The sequence below is a fragment of the Canis lupus genome, chromosome X (genome assembly GCF_011100685.1).
Source record: "Canis lupus familiaris isolate Mischka breed German Shepherd chromosome X, alternate assembly UU_Cfam_GSD_1.0, whole genome shotgun sequence".
NCBI classification, from domain to species: domain Eukaryota; kingdom Metazoa; phylum Chordata; class Mammalia; order Carnivora; family Canidae; genus Canis; species Canis lupus.
Window position 1 is genome coordinate 75,588,976 of NC_049260.1, and position 16,954 is coordinate 75,605,929.

At 46.5% G+C, this 16,954-nt stretch overlaps 1 protein-coding gene across 3 annotated transcripts in view; it reads left to right on the plus strand.

The window, feature by feature from the left end:
- The window catches only part of DRP2 (dystrophin related protein 2), a 44,934-nt gene that overhangs the window by 9,836 nt on the left and 18,144 nt on the right, over positions 1 to 16,954 (plus strand). The window contains exons 2-11 of one of the 3 annotated variants that reach the window (XM_038587862.1): positions 1,357 to 1,533; positions 5,554 to 5,738; positions 7,603 to 7,759; positions 9,776 to 9,896; positions 11,652 to 11,920; positions 12,509 to 12,655; positions 13,139 to 13,217; positions 15,368 to 15,428; positions 15,742 to 15,803; positions 16,857 to 16,931. In XM_038587862.1, coding sequence (XP_038443790.1) covers positions 1,417 to 1,533; positions 5,554 to 5,738; positions 7,603 to 7,759; positions 9,776 to 9,896; positions 11,652 to 11,920; positions 12,509 to 12,655; positions 13,139 to 13,217; positions 15,368 to 15,428; positions 15,742 to 15,803; positions 16,857 to 16,931 — 1,273 coding nt within the window. In that variant the 5' untranslated portion in view covers positions 1,357 to 1,416. Of the gene's footprint in view, positions 1 to 1,356; positions 1,534 to 4,261; positions 4,395 to 5,553; positions 5,739 to 7,602; positions 7,760 to 9,775; positions 9,897 to 11,651; positions 11,921 to 12,508; positions 12,656 to 13,138; positions 13,218 to 15,367; positions 15,429 to 15,741; positions 15,804 to 16,856; positions 16,932 to 16,954 lie in introns of those variants that run through there. The other 2 variants (XM_038587863.1, XM_038587864.1) reach the window with 2 other exon arrangements.

The window sequence follows — 16,954 nt, forward strand, 5'->3', positions numbered from 1 at the left end:
GCATAGGTTATTATGGAACACTGCCCTCACTCCCTACCACACCAAATTTGCTCCTTCTGTCTTCCGTCTTTTGCTGTTGGCAACATATTCCACCCAGCTCCCAACTTAGAAACTTTTCACTCCTTCACCTCCTTCACCCTTCACATCCAATTGATCACTGAGCTCAATGTATTTTACCTCTTCAGTAAGTATCTCATTCTGTGCACTCTACTCCTTCCTCACTGCAACTGCTTGCCAATTATAACAGCTTCTCAATAGGTTCTTCCCCAGGGAGAATCACTCCACAAAAGCAGCCAGAGGGCTCTTTCTAAAATGCAATTCTGGTCGAGTCACTCCCCTGCTTAAAATCCTCAGTGCCTCCCAATTGTCTACAAGATAAAGCTCAGAATTCTCTGCTTGTCATTCAAGGCATGACACAGTCTGGCCACAGCCTCATTTTTCAGCCTAGTCTACTGCTTCCTACAGGACACCTGCCTTGTACTCTGGTCACACCATACATTTCATTTTGTGCTGTTTGAAATTATTATTTGGTTTTATCTCCCACACCTAATGACAATCTTGATTTCTCTTTCATGGCTCAACTCAAGTGTATTTCCTCTAAGGAGGCTTTTCCTGACATGACCAGGTAGAACTCAACTCATCTATCCCTTCACTCCATCCCATAAATACTTCTATTATTAATACAAATAGCACGTTGTGGCTTGATTTTTCCCATGCCTGTTCTTTCTATATGGGAACTCCTCGGGGGCAGGCACCATGTCTTTTTCATCTCTGTGCCTCCTAAATTCTAGCTGAATGGAGCTTACTGTGCTCTGAACATGCTATGCCTTTTTTGGTGGCATCCACTTTTGCATAGGTGGGTTCCTCTGCTGGGAACACCCTTCTCTGCTAGGCAAACATCTACTTGTCCTTTGAGATCCATCTCAAATGCAGTCTCTCTGAAATCTTTGCACATTCTCGACTTAGTTGTTGCCCAGTCTGTGCTCCCGTAGCCTTCTGGTCAAATCTCAATTATAGTGCTTGCCACATAAGCATTTTACTATAGTTACGAGCTTATATGACTGCCTCCCCCCACCCTGATCTCCCCCACCCTCTTGTCTAGGTTGTGAGATCTTAGACAGCAAATCATCTTTGTGTCTGTAGCACAAAGCACAATAGATAAACAATAAATACTATTTTGGTCTATGATTTAATAAAGTCTCTTATGGTAGATGGCAGCCTGGGAAAAACTACTGGGTAGACCAGTAAGCATTGACTACTTATTTACATAATTGGCGAAGGCACCTTTGAGTAAGTGTTGGGTTCATAGGCCTTTTCTAGGTCTTGACTCTTAACCTCTCCTTGTTACTTTTCCAGGTGCTTATGGTCAACAGTCGGTGCATTGCCCATTCTCACCCTCCATGAGCCTTGGTTCTGATGCAACCTATGGTCATGCAGGGATGCCCTTACACCCTCCCACGATGTCATGAATGGCGGGCAGCTGACAAGTTCCATCACAGCAGCAGCCTCCGAAGCACTTGCCCCCAGCCTCAGGTAAGAGGCTGATAGCAAGACAACGTCCTGTGGAAAAAGTGTGGACACAGGATCTGTGTGTGTTCTTGTGGGTGTCCATGCTTCCTAAAATTCTGGGGGACTCTATATATACGAAACCCTTTGGAGGCCACGGAACCTCCTTCTGGCTCATCCCTTGTCACTCATGAAGCCTTTTGTAGGGGGCATGGGGCAAGGAAATGTGTTGGCCTGGGTAGGGCCCATGTGGCTGAGGGGGACAAGTTCCATGTTAACTTCTTAAGAGAGATCCCAGAAGAGTGACCTTTTGGAGTATGACCTAGGACAAGGTGGGTCCTTCCTTTGCCTTAGCTTCTTTATGGCATACTTTATAGTCTGAACCTGTGGAATATTTGTTCTCCTTCCATTGGCTCTTCCTCTCAGGTCTTTAGTCTTATAGCTCCTGGCTCAGCCCCACTAAGAATCCCTCCAGCTTCACACCTGTCTCTCCTTTCCTCTCTCCTCCCTAAGAATAGAATGGTGGTGTTGTCTGTCCCTGCTTATGTATGTTGGTAGGTGGGCAGACTATGTACAAGAGACAGTAATCCCGAGAAAGTAGTCCCCTTTACTGACAATGAGGGAGGTCCATGAGAAGGTTAACTGGACAAGGGGGACTTAACATAAATATATTTTGGCTTGTCCTACAATGCTTTGAGGTCCAGGGGCCATGAGGATGTGAAAAAGTACTGTGTCTCTTAGTATCTCACAGATGGGCTGTGGTGCTGAGTCACTGCTGAGGGTACAGACAGCAGCAGAATATACAGGGAACAGGAAGGGAGGGAGAGCAGCAGCAGGGATTAAGAATGTGGATGCTGGGGAGTCCATTTTGCAGAGAATAATGAGGGAAAAGTCTGGAGAGGCATAACATCCAGCTCTTCCTGAGCGGTCTTCCCACATCTAACCAGAGAGAAATTGCAGCCTCTAACATATTCTCAAGCCAGGTCAGCTTAGTGTACCTACCCCTTCCCCAGATTGGGACTTACATAGGGTCAAGGGATTGAGAAGCTTGGGCCCTTCCAAAACGCTTGCCCTGTACACTGTTCACCCCCTCCAAGCTTCACCACCTAGGCAGAGAGACCTGAGGGCTTCATTTGGTGATTGATAATGGGAAGACTAACCCCTTTCCTCTACCACTGTCCAGTTTCTTCTCTTTCTTCCCTATGGCACTTTGTCTTAAAGTTTCAAGAGATAAGGAGAGAGCCCCCTGGGGATTGTGGTGAGAAGCAAACATCTTGGCCACAAAAGCCAGAAGTAGAAGGCCATTGGTAGGGAACAAAAAATGTTATTCATCATCTGCCTAGTGTGTACCTGGCTCTGCTAGGGGCACTTGTAAATATAAGGGGGAACCAAGAGGGGAGTCCGAGTGATGGTGTATAATAAGGGAACCAAGTGGGGATTCGGGAAACTAAGAAGTCTGAAGGGAATGAAAGCCTTATATGGGTGGAGCTCAGTTCTTCGTAAACACTTCTCTCAGAACCAGGACCACTTGGTTGTAGCTGGGTCACAAGGAGCCATTTCTAATTCTGGGGCATTCCCAGTCTGGGGGACTCTGGGAGACTTGCTTGAGCCCAGTCATCCCACCATAAGCAAAGCTTTGACCCAGAGCTAGAACCATTCCCTCCTCTTGGCCTGCCATCCCCTGCCATCCCCAATCCACCAAGAATAGCTCCACCTCAGACCCCCAGAAAGGGTCAGGCAGCTGCTCCAGCTATTCCTGTAGGTGGGCCTCAGCATGGAAACAATGTGGAACTGTGGAAAGCCCAGAAGACTCTGTGGGAGATAAACGAGGATGGGAACAGAACCCTTTTTGGTAAAAATGAAGTGTTTTCCCTCAGTGCTGAGGGGTGGGGGCCTAGCTTGGGAATGTTAACCTTTACCCCAGGCAAGTCGGCTGGAGGAAGAGTGGCCACTTCCAGAAGGGGCCCTGCCCCTCAAACCAGTGGCCCAGGGCAGCACAAGCAGAAGACAGGAGCCTTGCTGGCACTGGATCCCTGCACAGAACGGCTGGGTTCCATTTTGCCCTCTCCCTCCCCTAAGGAGGTCCAGGAGGATGTCCACAGACCCATTTCTTTCCCCCTAGACTTAGAGTGCAGTGAGAGGTCTGGGGGGGATGGATAATGACTCTCCCTCCATTTCTCTCTGTCTCCCCAGGGCAGGGCAGAGCACCCCCTTGTTTTCACGGTGGGCTTAGATGAATCTTCTGCTGGCCAACTTCCTGATCCTGCCTTCCCATGGCTCCATCCCCAGGTGTGCCACACACATTGCTCACTGCCTCTGAGCACACTTAATTAGTTAAAGACTAAGGCTTATTTCCAAGCCCAGCCTCCTGCCAGGCTTTGGGGAAATAGCTTACCAGAAGTTTGTCACCAAAGTGGTCTGATCCTTTCTCCTAACTCCGGAGAGGCCGAGGGGGGGCTAGAGGCAGAGTCCTTTGGGTCTTCCATGGAAAGGGAAAACAGATCAAGGGAAACTACCCTCTGCATGCCCCTTCTCAACACCGTGGAATGCCCAATCCCACTCCCGCCATCCTTGGCAGCCTGGGAGGGCCTTCCTGGCCCCGGTGTGGCAGGCTGGAAGCGAGCTGGAATTCCCCAGGGACAAAGCTCTGATTCACAAGCTGAGCCCTGACATAGCCGCCCCCTCCAGATTCCTGGGGGGTCAGTAAACAAACAGGGTGACAGCTCCCGCCTCCTGACCTGGCTCAGCTCTGCTGGCCCTCCCTGAGGGAGCCTGCTTAGAGCCTGTCAGGACTCTGCCTGAGGCTCACCAGGCACTGATTCTGGATGCGAGCTGAGGGATAATCATGGAGCTGCCTAATCCTACAGTGGACTCCCCAGGTAGCACAGGTATGATCAGCTCTTGGGGACACAGGGTAATTGAATTCAGAACTTTGCCCCTGAGCTCGGTTGCTCCCTTACTTCCCTTTCAGTATGTGGATGTGAGCTGTGGTTTTAATGTGATGATTGGTTTCCTAAATTGCCTGGAGAGTCTTAAGTGGGAAGGAAACGTGGTTTTGGGAGAAAGGGAAACTAGAGGAGTCTCAGCCACCACCAAAACCATGTTCTTTCTACAAAAGGCAAACAAGTAGACAGACAGGCAGGTGGGTTTCCCCAGGCTGGGATTGAGCAGCATGGGCTGAGATTTCCTCCTCCAAACTCTCCTTCCCTCTGACCCCTTCTGCCCCTGGCTGGGTAGTCCCGGCATTGTGCTAGAGGTAGGGAACTTCTTAAGGGCTATTTGGCACAACCCTCATTCCCCCCAAGCCTTGTAATACCCTTTAGGGTGAACAAGTGATGGGCTCTGAACTTGAGTGCTCAAGGTGAGCCTCTGGCAGGCTCTAAGGCTGGTCCTCTCGGCAGCTGACTCTGGTCAGAGTCGTTTGGAGAGCAGGATCAAAAATGTGGCTTTAGCTCTTTCTCAACCCCTGGAAGATGAACAGTGGCCTTTAGGACTATTTCTAGGCTTCCTGATTGGTAGAAAATGCAGGTGGAGGAAGAGGGAGTGGGGACACCAAAGACTAGATTCATTTGGGAAGTAGGACATCTATTACTGATAGGTCTCTCTGGCTGGTCTACTCTCTCTCCCTGAATCTTTGAGGAAGCCCCTCAGCTTTCTTTTCTAGAAGGTTGGGTAAACTGTGGGACACTGAAATGTGAGCCTACAGCTTACCTTGAAGGCTGTGGTTGCCAGTGTTTGGGTAATTCTGAGCAGATCTTTATCTAAAGCAAATACTCTACTCCCAGAATCCCATCTGGGCAGTAAGTAGTCTTGGCAGAATTTACAGTAGTAAGAGTAATAATGATAGTAGTTAGCAGTTAAAAGTGACTGACCTGTACCAAGAGAGGACCTTGCAGTGAACAGAGCCATGAAGTCTTCCTTTATCTCGCTCGTCCCCTGCACCACCCCCCAACATACCCTGGGACAAGCCCTTCTCTCCCCTTGTTCACATTTGTCCCATTCTTGGCTTGGTGCAGAGCAGAGTGTGGCACACTCTGGGGATCACAGGATATCTGTGTTTCTGTCCAGGTTAGAGCTGCTGCTACTGCCCCTGCGCCTCCTCAGGATGGTGCTGGGGTTTCCTGCCTAAGCCCAAAGCTCTTCAACGGGTCAGTTGGTGCCGCTGGACCCCTAGAACCACCAGCCATGAATCTGTGTTGGAATGAAATCAAAAAGAAGTCTCACAACCTCCGGTAAGGCCCGGCCCCTAGAAACAGGGGTCTTAGGCAATTGGCTGGGACAGTGTGGGGCTCCTTTTGCTGCTGCGACTTGTCATTCTCTCAGCCTGTGTGTCACCCTCTCATCAGCCTCATCATCCACTTCTCCCTTTCCTTCTCTGGACTTTGGAAAGGACCCTGAGTCAGAATTTGGGAGACTTGGATTTGAGCCTGTTTTTTTTCTATAAATTTATTTTTTATTGGTGTTCAATTTGCCAACATATAGAATAACACCCAGTGCTCATCCCATCAAGTGCCCCCCTCAGTGCCCATCACCCAGTCACCCCCACCCCCCGCCCACCTCCCCTTCTACCACCCCTAGTTCATTTCCCAGAGTTAGGAGTCTCTCATGTTCTGTCTCCCTTTCTGATATCTCCCACTCATTTTTTCTCCTTTCCCCTTTATTCCCTTTCACTATTTTATATTCCCCAAATGAATGAGACCATTGAGCCTCAGTTTTAAGTAGTTGTGTCACCTCGGATATGTGGCTTGAGTTATCTGGATTTCACTTGTTTTTTTAAACTATAAAAAAAAAGAGTGAAGAAACTGTCCTAACTCCCTCACAATGTTGTTGTGAGGATTGTTATAAGGTATGAAAATGCTTTCTGAACCTAAAAGCACTGATGTATAAATGAAGGATACGATTGCTCCCTCCTCCTCTTCCTCTCATAATTGTCCTGTCTCCATCTCAGTAGATCTTATCTGCTCTTTTCCTGTCCTTTTATGTCTTCTACTCTCATCCATTGGTTATCAGCAAACCTATTCCTCCTCAGGCTAAGGGTAAATCAGTAAGAGCATGAAGGCAATTCTGGTATCAATTGTCCCTCTTCTCCCTACCCCTCAATGTAACCTACCCCCATACTTTTCCTCTCCAATCCCTATTATCAAAGCCCAAACGCCTGCCTTTTGGTAGGCTTTGCCTGGAATGAGGTGGCATAGAGAAGTTGAAAAGAATGCAGGCTCTGGAGTAAATCACCCTGAGTTCAAATCCTAACTCGACCAGTGATTTCACTTTGTGACCTTGGGCAGATTACTTAACCTCCCTAGGCAATAGTAGTACCTACCTCATAAGGTTGCTGCTCTGAGAATTAATGGAAGCAATAATTTAGGTCAGGGCTTAGCCCCAGTGGTAGGGAGGCAATGAAGAGTTATTGTCAGCGAAGGGAAATGGGCTTGATGTCTATAGCTAGGCTGGCCTCCAGCTTGCTACCACTTACTTGGTCCTCAGCTCATGTTTCATTTGTGGAGGGAGGCATACAGAGGTGATTATAGTATGCGCATTTTTCTCCATCCATATGTCAAATCTCTAGCCTGCAGTGCTGTCATCCTTTGAGACCCTTGGGTTGCATATACTTCTATGTGTCCTCACACATGTGAGTGCCCACATTCATTCACCTGGCTTACCCTTTCTACTTACTGTATCCTTTCCTGCTCAGAAGGCAGCTCTGAGAAGCTTCCGTTGATGAGTAATTCGGCATGATTGGAGTTCCTCCAGGGCGAGAGGGCAACCTGACGGCTGTCACCCCTAATGCCTTTGCTCAGTTTCCTCCCCTTTCCTGGCCTGATGCTGGGCATGCAACTGAATAAACAGTGTGCACACTGACACTCCCCACCCGTGTACTCACTCATTGGTTTTAGTACTGCACTCCATGTGAAGGTACCTTGGAAGCCTCGGTGGGTGGGTTAGAGGGAGGGCTCTGGGCCTCCTCCTACTTCAACCAGAGCAGCTCCTCTTGAATCTGTTTCATGTATTAAAGTTCCACATAAATATTTGGGGAAAAACATTTTGCCACTTAAAAAAAAAAGATTGAAAATCACTGGTCTTATGCATTGTGTGCAGCGCTCGCCTAGAAGCCTTCTCAGACCATAGTGGAAAGCTTCAGCTCCCTCTGCAAGAGATTATTGACTGGCTCAGCCAAAAGGATGAGGAACTGTCAGCTCAGCTGCCCTTGCAAGGGGATGTGGCCCTGGTACAACAGGAGAAGGAGACACATGCAGTAGGTTTGAATTATGGGGGCTGTGGTGTGTAACCTCTTAGCTGGGAAAGGATCTTTTTTGCAGTATTCTGACAGATGGGCACTTAGCCTCTGCTTAGACACCTGAAGTAACAGGAGGCTGGATACAGTTTTACTGGTTTTTGTATAACACTCCACCAGAGTCAGTCAAACCTTTTCTCTTTTGCCCTTTCATCAGAAATTGGCTTCCCTTAAAATCCTGCCCTGATTTTCAGTGGGGACATGGGAAAATGAACATAATATACTGTTAAGTGGAAAAAACATAGGCTACAAAGCTTACGCAGGTGGACCTCAGTTGTACCAAAATCTATGTAGATGTGTGTGCATGTATACACACATACAAAAACAAGAAGGAACTATATCAAAAAGTTCACAATGGTTAACTCTAGGTAATGAGATTAGAGTTCTTTTTAGTTGTCTTCTTCATGCTTTTCTGAGATTTCTAAGATTTCTGTGACATATATTACATTTTATAATCAGAAACTAACAACAGATATTTCTTTTTTTAAAGATTTTATTTATTTATTTGAGAGAGAGAGAGAAAGAGAGAGAAAGCACAAGTAGGAGGCAGGGACAGGGAGAAGCAGACTCCCTACTGAGCAGGGAGCCTGATGCAGGGCCCATCCCAGGACCCCAAAATAATGACCTGAGTGGAAGGCAGATGGTTAACCAACTAAGCCCAAAACCAACTAAGCCCCCATATATTCCTTTTTTTAAAGATTTTATCCATCCAATTGAGGGAGAAAGAGAGAGAACAAGCAGCGGAGAGAGGCAGAGGGGAGAAGGAAAAGCAGACTCCCTCCATGCTGAGCAGGGAGCCCAATGCAGGATTCGATCCATCACAACCAGAGCCAAAGGCAGAAGCTTAACTGACTGAGCCACCCAGGCTTCCACCCCCAGATATTTCTTAAAAATGAATACAGTAGGGATCCCTGGGTGGCGCAGCGGTTTAACGCCTGTCTTTGGCCCAGGGCGCGATCCTGGAGACCCGGGATCGAATCCCACGTCAGGCTCCCGGTGCATGGAGCCTGCTTCTCCCTCTGCCTGTGTCTCTGCCTCTCTCTCTCTCTCTCTCTCTGTGACTATCATAAATAAAAAAAAATGAATACAGTATGTACTAGAAGAAATAATTGTGTGACATAGCAGAGGTGTACCTAAGGTGACAATGGCAATCATATTGCAATATAAATGCATCAAATCAACATGTTATATACCTTAAATTTATACAATCTTATATGTCAATTATATTTCAATTTAAAAGGTGGATACAGAATGGAATACAGTACAGCAAGAAAATAAACTATAGCTACATGCCACAGCCCAGATGACTCTTAAAAACAGTATGTTTAGTGGGGAAAAAAAAGCCAGATACAAAAAAAAGAGTATATACTGTATGATACCATTTATATAAGGTTCAAGATGGGCAAAACTAATCAGTGGTATTACAAGTCAGGATAGTGGTTACCTAAGGGGGAAGGATGAGATAATGACCAGAAGGGACCACTGAGTGTGCCTTCTGGGATGCTGGTGGAATTCTGTTTCTTGATCTTAGTACTAATTACAGATATGGAATCACTAATGGAAATTCATTGAGCTGTATATATTTGATTTGTGTACTCTTCTCTGCATATCAACAAAAAATTTGAGTAAAATTATGCTTTTAATCCTGTCTATCTGGTTTTGATTTCTCTAAGCCTCTTACAGGGACTTTCTGGGTCTTCCAGAGAACCAAGATTCCCAACCCTAAATCTCCACATTTCTCTCTACCTTGTGGCATATACAGACCCATTTCATACTAAATAGACTTCCCAGTGTCAAAGTCATTCTTCTGCCCATAGGGAGGACTGCACCTCTTTATGTCTGGGTAGCCCAAAGATACATGATAATGCTAAAGGATCAAACTGCATGGAAGAAAAGAAAGGTTGTCAATTGCAGAATGGAATTTAAGGCAATTGAAAGATTTTACTTCCCTGTTGACTGTGTTGCTACACTTCATAGGCCTTTATGGAAGATGTCAAGTCTCGGGGCCCCTATATCTATTCTGTGCTGGAGTCAGCTCAGGCCTTCCTGTCCCAGCACCCATTTGAGGAATTAGAGGAACCTCGTTCTGAGAGCAAAGGTAGGTGGTCTTCCTCTTTTTTGTCTTCTTAACAATGAACTGCTAAACACCTTCCTGCCTTCCCCCAACTCATTTTCTTAGCTGTTATCTGGGAGGATAATTTTCTCTTAGGAGTCCAAAGCTGAGAGGGAGCAAGATTCACATTGCAAGAAAAAGCAAAGAGAACCAGAACCTGGAGCAGGGGAGACAAACATGTGGCCCAAAGCTGTATGTGGCTCTGTGGAGCATCATGTGTGGCCTTCTAATGAGATATAAAAAAGAAAAAAAAAACAAAAGACTCAAATGCATTGAGCTGACTCAGTAAATAAAAGTAGTAGTATGTCCTTTCAATTGGAGAAAAACAATCCACATGGTTTCACTCATATGTGGAATATACGATATAGTGAAAGGGAATATAAGGGAAAGGAAAGAAACTGAGTGGGGGAAGAATTAGAGAGGGAGACAAACCATGAGAGACTCCTAACTCTGGGAAACAAAGGGTTGCAGAAGGGGAGGAGGGTGGGGGGATGGGGTAACTGGGTGATGGGCACTGAGGAGGGCACTTGATGAGATGAGCACTGGGTGTTATACTATATGTTGGCAATTGAATTTAAATAAAATATTAAAAAACAAAAACAAAAAACATACTGCTTTATTCCAACATAGAGAGACATGCAGTGATGCACTAATCAACCAGAAAATTAAAAAAAATCTTTTTACAATCTAAAAAGCTAGGTGATGACATTTCAGGAGAAAATTTACTGTGTATCTTTGCTACTGATCCTGGTGACTTCTAGTCCCTTCCCTCAGTAGAGTTGGCCACTCTAAGTCTAGGTTCAAGTAAGGTAGCAGGGTGGGATTCATGGTGATTAGGTCTGAGTGGTAGCCCAGTGAACTCTCTTCTTCAGTAAGAGTCCTCAACCTTTCAAGACTGGCTATGAATCCTCTGGAAAGACTCTTTGTTTTATTTTTTAAAAGATTTTATTTATTTATGAGAGAGAGAGAGAGAGAGAGAGAGGCAGAGACACAGGCTCCATGCAGTGAGCCCAACGTGGGACTGGATCCTGGGTCCCTAGGATCACACCCTGGGCTAAAGGCAGCGCTAAACCGCTGAGCCACCCGGGCTGCCCCTAAGGACTCTTTGTTAATTGAGCCCTTTGTAAAGCTGTTGAATCTCTCAGTTTACTTCCAGCTCCTGGGTAGGAAGCTAGTAGTCAATTTACTGCCAAGTGGGCCGCACATAGGACAAGCTCAAAAGAAAGCAGGGCAATTCCAATTAGCCTGGAGTTGTGGGGGTCTGAATCTACTTCTGAGGGGAGAGCTAAGGGAGGAAGAAGAAACCAACAATTTAGAAGCCTAGGTGGAAAAGCTTGGGTAAGTTATGCTAAACTCTCCTGGGCAAAAAATGCCTCCCTTCTTTGGATGGAAGTGGCAGCAGACACTAATGCAAAAATAGCATTCTTGAGTCATGTAAATAAGACTCTTAATGACTTGCCTCACTGCACCTCTTCAAATATTTTACTCACTCTTTACCTTGTCCATTTTTTAAGAATATGAGGAAATAAAAAAAAAGAATATGAGGAAATCCTCATAGTAGGGGAAAGTAACAACATGTTCTCCTGACTGTGGTGGGGGGACGCACAAATCCACATGTGTGATAAAGCACATAGAGCTGAACACACATGAACACATTTTACAAAAGTCTGTCTTGGTCCCTCCTTCCCTGGCCTGTCCCTGCCGGGTTGGCCTGACCTGGCTTCCTGCTTGCTCTTACAGATACCTCTCCCAGACAGCGGATCCAGAACCTTAGCCGCTTTGTGTGGAAGCAGGCAACAGTGGCCAGTGAACTATGGGAGAAGCTGACAGCCCGCTGTGTGGACCAGCACCGCCACATTGAGCACACTCTAGAGCAGCTGTTGGAGATTCAAGGGGCAATGGAGGAATTAAGCAATACTCTGACCCAGGCCGAGGGAGTCCGAGCCACATGGGAGCCCATTGGGGATCTCTTCATTGATTCACTCCCTGAACACATCCAGGCTCTTAAGGTATACAGGCCCCTACCTAACCTGGCTATGGTCCACCCTGATACCTGACCCTCCTCCCAGTCCCCGCTACTGAAACTTCATTGTTGGCCCAGACTGCAAATGAGCCTTTCCCTGAGTGATGGTTTGGGGGGCTGGTTTAGCTGGAGTCTCCTCTGCCCTTCTACTGTCTTTTCTTTCCCTAGTGTTTTCTTTTATTATTATTATTTTAAATTTATTTATTCATGAGAGACACACAGAGAGAGAGGCAGAAACATAGGCAGGGGGGCAGGGCGGGGAAGCAGGCTCCACGCAGGAATCCCAGTGTGGGACTCTATCCCGGGATCTTGGGATCATGTCCTGAGCCAAAGGCAGATGCTCAACTACTGAGCCACCCAGGCATCCCTCCCTGGTGTTTTCTGAGAGCAGAAAAGGAAGAGAGTAAGGACAGTGGCCACCCACACCTGAGTCCAGATGGTGTCATAGCAAGTACCTGGGTCATGCTGTTTAAACAAAAACCTTTGAATGAAGAGGGAGGGGTTGAGGTGAATGACTAACAGTTCCTCTTTCCCATTCTCTGTTTGCTGTGGGACTTGGGTTCTGGTTCTGTAGCTATTCAAAGAAGAATTTTCCCCCATGAAAGATGGAGTGAAATTGGTGAATGACCTGGCTCACCAACTTGCCATTTCTGATGTACACTTGTCAATGGAGAATTCCCGGGCCCTGGAGCAGATCAATATCCGGTGGAAACAGCTACAGGTAGAAGAGAAGCCTGGAGTGAGCCATCAAGAAGAGCTCTGATTAAAAAAAAAAGAAAAGAAAAAAAAAGAAGAGCTCTGATAGAACCATGTTTGGGAGAATCTTCTTCAGGCCAGAAGAAAGCAGAGAGGCATTAAAGTGGGACCTCCACAGGAAAAGAGTAGTAGAGCATTTAGGGCCAGGGAACAGGCTTCTCAACCTCCAGGCTGCAGGGAGTAATTGAAATGAGGATCTGAGAGGGGCCTAGGGTGTAGGCATTTAGGGTGGATGGGGGCAGTGACTGTGGCCTGGCAATAAGGATGCTTTTCTCTGACCCTTGGGAGTGACGTGGATGGGCTGAGGTGGGCGACAGGGATGGGGGGAAGAGCTAAAACCAGAGAGGAGCTAGCCTGGGAGGGCCTTCACGAAGATTTCCAGAGGTGCCTGGAAATCCTGCACTAAATATCTAGAATGAATTCACCGACTTTCTGCCTCTTGCTTTAGGTGTCAATTGGCGAGAGGCTTAAGCAGCTCCAGGATGCCCACCGAGACTTCGGGCCTGGGTCACAGCACTTCCTCTCCTGTACGTGAGACAGACTAGACTTCACTTAGCAGAACCTCAGATACCTTCCAAGAGAGTCTACTCTTGTGCCTTGGGGGCCTGGGAGGAGCCCAGTGTATCTTGGCATCTGCGAAGCACACAGGATAAAGCAATGTAGTACAATGGTTGAAACGACAGGCTCTCCAGTCAGAGAGGCCAGGGTCTGAACTACTGCTCCTTGACTTGATAGCCATGCAAGCTTGAAAAAAAAATAGCTCAACCTTTCTGCACATCAGTTATCCCATATGTAAAAAGAGGGGTAAATATGACCTAACTCATAGGGTTATAGGAGTTAAAGAACTTCATTTTTTCAACAACATTTATTGAGGACCTAATGTGGGCCAGGTAGTGTTTCAGGCACCGGAGTTACATCAGTGAACAAAACAGACAAGTCTTTAGACTTACAGAGCTTATACACTAGTCAGAGAGGCCAGAACATAAACAAGTAAAATATGTCTAAGGTGGGGCGCCTGAGTGGCTCAGCGGTTGAGCGTCTGCCTTTGGCTCAGGTCGTGATCCCAGGATCCTTGGATTGAGTCCTGCATCGGGCTCCCCTCAGGGAGCCTGCTTCTCCCTCTGCCTATGTCTCTACCTCTCTCTGTGTGTCTCTCATAAATAAATAAATAAAATCTTAAAAAATATATATGTCTAAAGCAAACTGGCAACAAGTGCTGTGGGAAAAAAGTAAAGCAGGGAAGACATTGAAAAGGTGGTGTGGACTTGATGAGGGAGGTCTTGCAATTTTGGATGGCACAGTCAGGAAAGACCTCACCAGGAGTGTGGCAATTGAGTAGAGACCTCAAGGAAATGAGGGAATGAGCCATGTGGATGTCTGAGGGAAGAGCACACCAGGTGGAGGGAACAGCAACTTCTAGGACCTCAAGGCAGGGGCATGCCTGAGGAACAGGAAGGAGGCTGGTGTAGAGGTAATAAAGAGAGGAGATAGTGGGAGAGCAGAGGGGTAGCAGGAGACCAGAGCCCTGAGGACCTTGTAGGGTATGGTTAGAACTTGGGACTTTCCTCTGAATGGAATGGAGAGCCTTTGGAAGGGTTTGAGCAGGAAGCTGACATGATCTGACACAGTCAAGTGTTGAGGGGCAAGATTGGGAGCAGGAAGATCTGTTAGGAAGCATAGTGTAATAATCCAGGCATTATTCCACCATAATGAGGCATTATGGTGACCCAGGTCCGGGTGGTAGCAGTGGCAATGGTGAGAATATACGGATATGAAAATTAGTTATGTACACAGAGCACTTAGCGAGGTATCTGGCTCATAGCAGGAATTCAATAAATTTTTTTAAAAAGATTTTATTTTATTTTTTTACTTATGAGACACACACAGAGAGAGAGAGAGAGAGAGAGACAGAGACACAGGCAGAGGGAGAAGCAGGCTCCCTTTGGGGAGCCTGATGTGGGACACAATCCCAGGACCCTGGGATCACAACCTGAGCCGAAGGCAGATGCTAACTGCCAAGCCACTCAGGCGCCCCAGGAACTCAATAAATATTACTGGCAGTTAGAACTAATCCTATTATAATAACTGATGTGCAGCTATAACTACAGTGGGCTCTTATACTCAGGGAAATTGCAGTGTGGTGGTTGACCAGGTAACTAAGCCTCTCCTGGAACATCTGAAAGATAAAGACATGGAGCAGAGAAGGGCATCCTCTTCTGTAATTCCTCACCAGAGAGAATTAAGCGATACCATTCCCAATTGTCCCATAGGACTGAGAGGCTTAACCTTCCCAGGGGAAAGGCTTTGAGCTCCATGAGGAAAGTAGGGTCCACTTCATATCCACGGCAGCACTGGAGCTACCCGCAGCTGAATGGGCAGAGATGGCAGCCTGCTCAGGGAAAAGATGGTCAGTGTGGCTGAGGCCAGGTATTCCTGCTCATGCCCTTGCCACATCTCTGAAACATGAGGGTATCAGTGACAATTTCTTCCCTTGCCCTAAATAAGTTCAGAGAGAGAAGTGCGTTCATTAGTTTTGCCCCACCTTCAGTAAAGCAGGCATCCCCTTTTGGGCTTGACCTCCTATTTAGGAAGATAGAGAAGATAGAGCGGGGGAGTTGCCAGGGGCCTAAAGAGCTTAAGTGGCCAATTCCTTTCTCTTTCTCTTCTCCTTTACCAGCCTCTGTGCAAGTTCCCTGGGAAAGAGCAATTTCACCCAATAAAGTTCCCTACTACATCAAGTGAGTGACCATCTGAATTAGAAGTGGGTCATTCACCTGCCCACCACCTTCCCTTGCCTTTTTTTTCTCCCTGTCCCTGTCACTCATCTATTGGGATTCCCCCATCCAGTCCAGTTTGTCCTCCTACTCATCTCAAGAGCTCAAGATGCTACCTGGGTAAAGGTGAACGCTTGTGCTTTGGGATCTTCATGCTTCACCCTCAGATCCTGCAGTTCCTTGTGTTCAACCTCTCACTGAGGGATGCACACGTGTGGGGGGGAGTGTGTGTGTGGGGCGGCATGGACCCTGGTATTATTGATGCTTTTGTTTGTAGCCACCAGGCTCAGACCACTTGCTGGGACCATCCCAAGATGACTGAGTTATACCAAACACTGGGTAAGAATTCGGGGTTCCTGTATAGGGTGGAGATCTATCTGGCTGCCTTTTTCCTATAAGAACAGAAGGGAATTCCATTCAACAAGCAGGCGGGGTGGAAGTGAGTGCCTTCTCATTTCTCCAGCAGCCTTCCTTCCTTTCCCCTCTGCACCTCCCTCAACTGGAGGCTCTGCATTCCTCTTGAACCATTTTACTATCACATTCCGTAATGATGCTTAGAGATGTGATGCTTAGAGATGCGTTTCTGCTTTGAAAGACGCTGTCCAGGCTATGATTATTGTGACTTTCAGGTGCTTAATTTTGACTACTAAGAGAGATTCACCATTAGGTTGCAAATATTATCCATGCTGCTGCATGTGAATATAGTTCATTCATTCTCCCTGTTACAGAGCATTCCTTTATATATACCACAGTTTCTTCACCCAGTCTACTGTTGATAGACATTTGGGTTGTTTATAACTTGGAACTAATAAAGACAGTGCTGCTAAGGAGCTCTGGTACATGTGTTCTGGTACACGTGTGCATGTTTTTCAGTCTCTGGATCTAACATTGTTTCAGTGCCTTGTGAATAGACTAAGAAATTTGAAAGTGCAACAGATCCTGAGCAAGAGTCATATTTGACGTTAATTTGTCATGTTTTTACTTTATCAAATCTAGCAAGGTGTTTCCTGAAGTGCTTGATTCAGTTATTTATACATGCACAACTGTGTGTACATATCGGACCCAGATGTCAAATGAATTTCTTACTATGCGTCTTGGTCAATAAATGCTTGAAAAGCATGGATTTAGGATCCATATCCAGCTGGGTTGTAGGATATGTGAATGTTCGGTTTTACCAAGTGATGCCAAATTGTTTTCTGCCAACTTGTTACATTCAACTGATTGTATCAGTTTACCCTTCCACCAGCCTTCCTCATTTATCCAGATCTTTTCTGACACCTGCTATTGTCAGACTTTTGTTTTTTGCCAATCTGGTGGGTGTAATATGGTATTTTGTTGTGGTGTTAATTTGCATTTCCCTGATCGGAGTATATCTCTTTCTAATCTTTGCAGCTGATCTGAACAACATTAAGTTCTCAGCTTACCGCACTGCCATGAAGCTACGCCGGGTCCAGAAGGCACTGCGTTGTAAGCTTCCCATCTCACTTCCC